Below are 7,120 nucleotides of genomic sequence, written 5' to 3'. Positions count from 1 at the left end.
TCACACATGCATAGGGGCCATGCTCCCCACAAGAAACACTTTCCATCCTCCAAAAAAATATACAAATAGAAAAAGAAAAAAAATTCCACAAACATGTTCTTTCACATCCATCTCGATCTCTCTCTCTCCCTCTTCCCTTGAAATGACCTCTGTGGTGCAAAATGACACATGAAGGCATAAAATGACCACTCCACCCCATAAAAAAATGCAAAATAACATTCTTATTCATGTTCCCTCATGTGCTCCCATTTGCCCTCACACATACGTAGGGCCACTCTCTCCACATGAAACACTTCACCAAAAAACTGTACAAATAGAAAGAAAAAAAAAATCGACACACGTTCTTGACTTCTTTCACGTCCATCTCTCTCTCTCTCTCTCTCTCTCTCTCTCTTCTCTCTCTCTAACAAACCAACCCATAAGCTCCTGCCAGTACCTATGCTTACGCACATCACACCCTCTGTTCAGGCGGTGCTTTCTCTACCCCTTACTCTATAAATTTAAACCAACTAAGCCATATGTTTTTGCACCATCTCTCGTACTTCTTGCAATCAGAGTTACTCGTAGTTCTTGCAACCAGAGTTACGAAACATGAGTTCCCTATCCCCACAACATGGTGGTTGGCCCGAACCCATAGTCCGAGTCCAATCGTTGTCGGAAAGCGGTGTATCCACCATCCCCAATCAATACATCAAGCCACCGTCCCAGCGACCTTCAATAGCTACGGAGCCCCAACAAGTTTATGATCAGGAACCCAACATCCCCATAATAGATCTTGGAGACCTACTCTTCGGCGACGACCATATCGATTCGACCATCATCATGAATCAAATTTCTGAAGCTTGCCGAGAGTGGGGCTTCTTACAAGTGGTGAACCATGGCGTGAGCTTGGAGCTTATGGGTCGAATTCTCCAACTGTGGCGCCAGTTCTTCTCTCTTCCCATAGAGGAGAAACAAGTCTATGCCAATACACCATTAACCTATGAAGGCTATGGGAGTAGATTGGGGGTTGAGAAGGGAGCCATTCTGGATTGGAATGACTATTTCTTCCTCTATTACCTACCCTACTTCCTTAAGGACCATGACAAGTGGCCTTTCCTTCCAACTCTCCTTCGGTAGGTTTCACATAAGCTAGTTGTATTTTTAACTTTACTTCTAAGATGCTTGAATCTAAATATTCTGAAAGGAGATTAACAACTTGATTAACTCTCGAATGATAATTTATATGATTGTATAGTCTAATTCTGATTCATGAATTCAGGAATTATGTTCTACTCGTTCCATGAGTGCTTCACGATAAACAAAAAATAACTTAGAACTAAATATTGTACTATATTATGTCTTCTCTTATCAACCAATCATCTGTAGGGAGACAGTCGAGGAGTACTGTGGGCAACTGGTGAAGCTGTCTGGAACCTTGATGAAGCTCTTCTCCATTAACTTGGGTTTGGGAGAGGATCGTCTGCAGAAGGCGTTCGGAGGGGACGACATCGGTGCGTGCCTGAGGGCCAACTTCTATCCCAAGTGTCCTCAGCCAGACCTCACACTTGGGCTGTCCCCACACTCTGACCCAGGTGGAATGACCATTCTCCTCCCTGAGGCTCACGACGCCGGACTTCAGGTCCGCCAGAGAGACTCTTGGGTCACTGTAAAAGCGGCTCCCGGCGCCTTGATAATCAACATCTGCGATCAGATTCAGGTATCTCCCCGTGTCTCAAAATTATCCTAACCACAGAATGGACAAATATGTTGGCTTTACATGTTGATTGTTACCCGTAATTTATTGTTGTGATAGTTAGGAATTTGCTTAGTTATCCTTCATTAATAAGACTTAAGATAATGCAAAAGAAGAGATGGGAGCTCGAGCAAGAACTGATCCTCCCCACGTATGTCAGAGATCAACACAAAATCACCCATCCGTGGGTTGTCCAGATGGTTAAGGCAAATTGGAAATTGTGTGGATAGACACACAGTATCAGGTTCGATTCCCCATCTGTGCATCTGCGATTTAAGTGGAGACCAAGGTTGTGGGTTGCGGCGCTAGTCTCCCCGAGGATTAGTCAAGGTGCGTGTAAGCTGACCCGGACACCTTGGTTAACAAGAAAAAAAAAAGGGACCAACACAAAATGGACACTAAAGTGAATTTAACCTGATATTTGTATTTAGAAAGTATAGCTGACCTGTAAATAAAAAGAAAAAAAACACATGATTACCCACCTTTGAGTTTTTCTTTAAAAATTATTCACCCTTTGATTTTGAAGAATAAAATACACAAAATCATGTTTGACTCCCAAGTTTTGAGTGAAGGAAAAGATTCTTGCTTCAGACATGGTGATTTGATCCTCCATAGTGTCCAATTATAGTATGACATCTAAGAATACGGTAAGCATATTGAATTCACTTGGGTGATCGGTGAGATGTCTCTATTAAGAATATGGCAAGTATCAGAGGACTGGGTGCCCATATTTTAATTCCACATCGTCTAGGGGGAGGTTGCTAGGTTAAATTGATAACCTCTAGCCTCCTTAACATGTTACAATGTGTTTTGAAGTCTTAAGGTCCACGGGCCAAAGAGAACAATATTATGCCAAAGTTAATGAAATCGGGGCATTATAGGTGGAGAATGTGACACCCAGTACCGAACCTGCTTAACCCATGGGCCAAAGAGGACAATATTGTCCTAAGGTTAATGGGACCTGAACGTTATATATAGGATCATAATGACTACAACCTTACCCTTGTGCCAAGGTCCACCATCTTAATTAATTATACATGTATATATAAATACATTCTTGTATCTCATGTGCATGATTTTCTTGATGATTTGGTTAAAATTTTATGATCAGGTGTTGAGCAATGCAAAATACAAGAGTGTTGAGCACCGGGTGGTTGTAAATTCAGCCAAAAATCGTCTCTCGCTTGCCTTCTTCTATAACCCAAAGAGTGATATACCAATTGAACCATTGAAGGAGCTGGTGACACCAGATTGTCCACCTCTTTATGCACCCATGACATTCGACCAGTACAGACTTTATGTGAGGATGAAGGGTCCAAAAGGAAAATCACAAGTGGAGTCCCTAAAATCCCTGCAGCGCTCATAAGGTCACAAGAGGAGTCCCTAAAATCCCTGTAGCGCTCATAAGGTCATCGTCTTCATACACAGCTTGTGTTAATTGTGTGTGTAGAAATAATAATGTAATCCACCAAGTTATTTGTGTTGGTATGTATCAATAATAATATAATCCATAATTATGTAATCCACCAAGTTATTTGTGTTGGTATGTATCAATAATTATATAATCCATAATTATGTAATCCACCAAGTTATTTGTGTGGGTGTGTATCTTTAATTGTTGGTATCTGATGATGGCAACTGATGGGGAACCAGTGTCGTGGAAGAAAAAATATTGCAATAACTGGTAAAGCACTTATGCTTAATTGATATATTTTCTTTACATTTTATTTATTTATTTGTGATAATTTATTTACAGTGTAATTTTATGGAACAAACAATCTCTCTATTTATTTATTTATTTTTGATAAATTATTTACAGTTTAATTAATTTATGGAACAAACACTCTCATGAATGAAAGTCGCTTGGTCTAGGGAGAGAGTTGCCCACATTGTCAGTGGGGGAAGTATCTACCATCCCACACAAATGATGATGCAAAAAAATCATTTCATTTATATGAGACCCACATGATCGAAAGAAGAAAGACAAAATAATAAAAAATAATAAAAAAAAAATGTTTTTTCTAACTCATCAGTCATTTTCTAAAGTCAATAGTTCTAATTGTGAAGCATATCCCTTTTACCAAAGAAAATTTGTTAAGCATGTTCCAACTTTGTTTTAAGATACCTAAATCGATCTTGAGATCAGATAAGGCCAATATCTATTCAATTTTAATTTGGATTAGTCTAAATCAAATAGAAATACCCCTGATTGTCATTAAATTTAAAAAAAAAAAATTTTATTATTATTATTATTATTATTATTATTATTATTATTATTATATTTTATTTTATTTTATTTTATTTTATTTTATTTATTTATTTATTTATTTTTGAGTAGTAGATTAGATATGATAAGAAAAATAGACATTAGACTCCATGAAAAGAAATTGACAAAAGGTTTGATGGATGACCTGTGCACCCATATAGAGTATCTATGGGTGACCCAGTAAACACTGACGCAGTCATGCACTCAAACATAAAGATAGGAATCAACAAACGATCCATTGGTTGGACCGTTGAGATAAATCGAAATACCAGTTTGTGTTGAAGTTGATTGAATCATTAACTTTTTTTTTATTTTTAAAGAAAAGAAATTTCATAAGAAGTTTACCCCCCCCCCCAAAAAAAGGGTAAGAGTGTCCATTACAAAAACCTTTTATCAAAAAAAAAAAAAAAAGTGTCCTTATATGACCCAAAACAATAAAAATCTAAATAGAATAAATTTCAGCCTTTAATCCAATCATGCTAGAATCCCCATCAATTAATTATGGAGCTCAGAACTACAGCAAAAGTTGAGATCAAGCACAATGAAGAAAGAAAGAAAGAAAGAAAGAAAGAAATACAAAAAAAATATTTTTAGTCGATGATCAAAATAATGGATCCTAATCTAGCATTTAACAAACCATATTTTCTTTTTCTCCCTTCCCTTACAATACATTGGTTGGAGGGATTATTACGAGCATTGAAGTTTTTATGTTATTTATTTTTTTAAACAGTTTTTCGATAAAGAACATGAGCAAGTGTTATCAAGGATTAGATTAATTAGGTCAAGATTATGAGAGTATTCACATCAAATGAATGAGTTAATGAACTGAATTGATAATGAATATACATAATAATTTTATTTTAATTTAATTTTTTTTTTTGCATAGGTAAGTCTGATGTTTAAAGAAAAAGAGAAAATAATACACACGGAGGCACCTCCTAAGAACCGCCCTAGAAATAAGAGGGGAAGAGGTCCCTAAACCAGGTAGGACAAGCCCTACCTACCAAACAAGGCTTATAAAACTAAAAATATTAAACAAACAATTACAGCCGGAAGTAAGTGAAATTAGGAGGATGCCAAATTGTTTTAACAGCTAATGTTGGAGAAGAGGCTAAATAATCCGCTTGCCGGTTTTGTTCTCTCTAAACTTGCTTAAACTCCTTACACCTTAGCAAAGATTAGAAGTAAAGGATTTTGCTCTGATGACTTGCATGTTCCAAGGGCCACATATCTTCCCATTAATAATATCAATTGCCAACATGGTATCGAACAAAATAGAAATTTCCATAAAACCATTTTCAATGGTCAACATAATCCCTCCTAAATAGAAAGCATCTCCATACAGAGGACTGCCACCTCCTCTCCTAACACCCCATAAGCCATTATTCGGGATCTTTTAGTGTCATGAACCAGCCCCAATAAGAAGCTCTATCACTGGAGAGAGCACTTGTACATTGATGAGTGATTTGATTACTGCCTCACGATGTGTGGGAGATACCATTAACAACCCCCAAATAGAGATATTCGCTTGCACCTTCTTTAGTTGGTTCAATGCTTGGTTTTCTGGTTCCACCTATGTGCTATACTGCCATATCTCTCTGACACCTCGTTGTTCAATCACCAGTAATTTTTTTTTTTTAAGTTCCCACCACTCCGGGTTCCCATTATGCATGGAGGCTTTTTTTGAAGATTTTTGTAGCATACCGGTCATCTTCATAACTATACATGATGGTAAAAATGCCTACCATCAGGTCTATTCTTCTGGTACTTCCTCTGCCAATTGATCACATTCTAGAGAAATATTGAAGGCTCAGGCCTTGATAATCTCCATCAAGTTGTAGAGTTAATCGATCGCTCTTTCAAGGCTAATGGCTACAACACCCACCATTTTTTTTGTCATTTCTGGTCTTGTCACCATTATCTCTAGCTGTCGAGCTATGTCTTCATTCCATTCTATAAAATCATAGTACAACACATAGTGTGGCTCAAATTCTTCTTCCCTTCTTGGATCTTCTTCCTCCTCACTCATATTGTGGCCTTTAGATCTTACTCCCTCTTCTTCCTAATCATCTTCACTCATGTCCGTTAGTTCATAATCAAACTAGATGATGTGTATGGTGAATGGCATTGATGGGATTGGTCTCTAAATCATCTCCATGAATTGCACATAAATATTAGTCGGACACATCTTCTTCATCACTCATATATTCTTTCTTGTTAAAGCTGCCATCTTAAAACCAATTGGCTTGAAGTGGGGTGGCCTCTTATGGCTCTTATACAAGATAGTTGAGTTACCCACAGTCGATGTGGGACTATCTCAATACTCCCCCTTACATGTAGGCCTCTTATAGCTCTATCTTCATGAATCCAGCAGGGAGTCCATTGACAGAGGCCCAACGTACCCGCTCTGATACCATGTTAAAAGCTTTCATCTTAAAACCAATTGGCTTGAAGTGGGGTGGCCTCTTGTGGATCTTATACAAGATAGTTGAGTTACCCATAGCTAATGTGGGACTATCCCAATACTCCTTGGTATATTCTTCATCATTTTCATCCTCTTCATTTTCGTCTTTGTCTTCGTCTTCCTCCTCATCATTGATTTCCTCCCTATCACTAGGCTTGTCATTGTTGTTGATCCCCTCATTGTTCATACAATCATAATGGGCAAAAATCATAGAGCAAATGGCCTCATTAAGGTTGAAATCTAGGTCATATCCTCAAAGCTCATTGATGACGTTGTCAAAATTATCTTCTTCATTTTAATATCTTACCCAATAAGAATCAGATGAACTTCCTCTTTGATCCTCTCACCAACAACTAATGCTATTAATACTTTCATCAAATATCTGTAACTTCTTCAATGATGTAGACGGGAGATTCATTCTCTTGAGGTGGTATAGAATTGATTAGTGTTGTTGGATCTTGTTGGATCTATCTCAGATTCTTCACCTTAGAGAGCATTGACTAACCCAATGGAAGTAGTTTTTGGAGAATTGGGTAATGTGAGCATTTCATTCCAATGGTATTCATCTATCCATCACTCCTCAGAGCAATTTTGGTAGTAGGAAGGAGGGTTCTCTACTAATCCTAGGTTATACGTATGAGATGATGGGCAATCG

The 7,120-nt window shown here is 37.7% G+C and overlaps 1 protein-coding gene across 1 annotated transcript; it reads left to right on the top strand.

Moving 5' to 3' along the window:
- The first annotated feature begins 559 nt into the window (after positions 1-559).
- Positions 560-3,150, top strand: LOC122060527 (jasmonate-induced oxygenase 1-like). The gene is made up of 3 exons (XM_042623644.1): positions 560-1,115; positions 1,369-1,699; positions 2,847-3,150. The coding sequence occupies exons 1-3, from the start codon at positions 592-594 to the stop codon at positions 3,099-3,101; spliced, it is 1,110 nt and encodes a 369-aa protein (XP_042479578.1). The 5' UTR covers positions 560-591; the 3' UTR covers positions 3,102-3,150.
- The last annotated feature ends 3,970 nt before the right edge of the window (positions 3,151-7,120 follow it).

The sequence above is a fragment of the Macadamia integrifolia genome, chromosome 14 (genome assembly GCF_013358625.1).
Source record: "Macadamia integrifolia cultivar HAES 741 chromosome 14, SCU_Mint_v3, whole genome shotgun sequence".
Classification (NCBI taxonomy): domain Eukaryota; kingdom Viridiplantae; phylum Streptophyta; class Magnoliopsida; order Proteales; family Proteaceae; genus Macadamia; species Macadamia integrifolia.
Note: the sequence above shows the minus strand (reverse complement) of the source record. Positions and strands in the feature narration are given on the sequence as shown.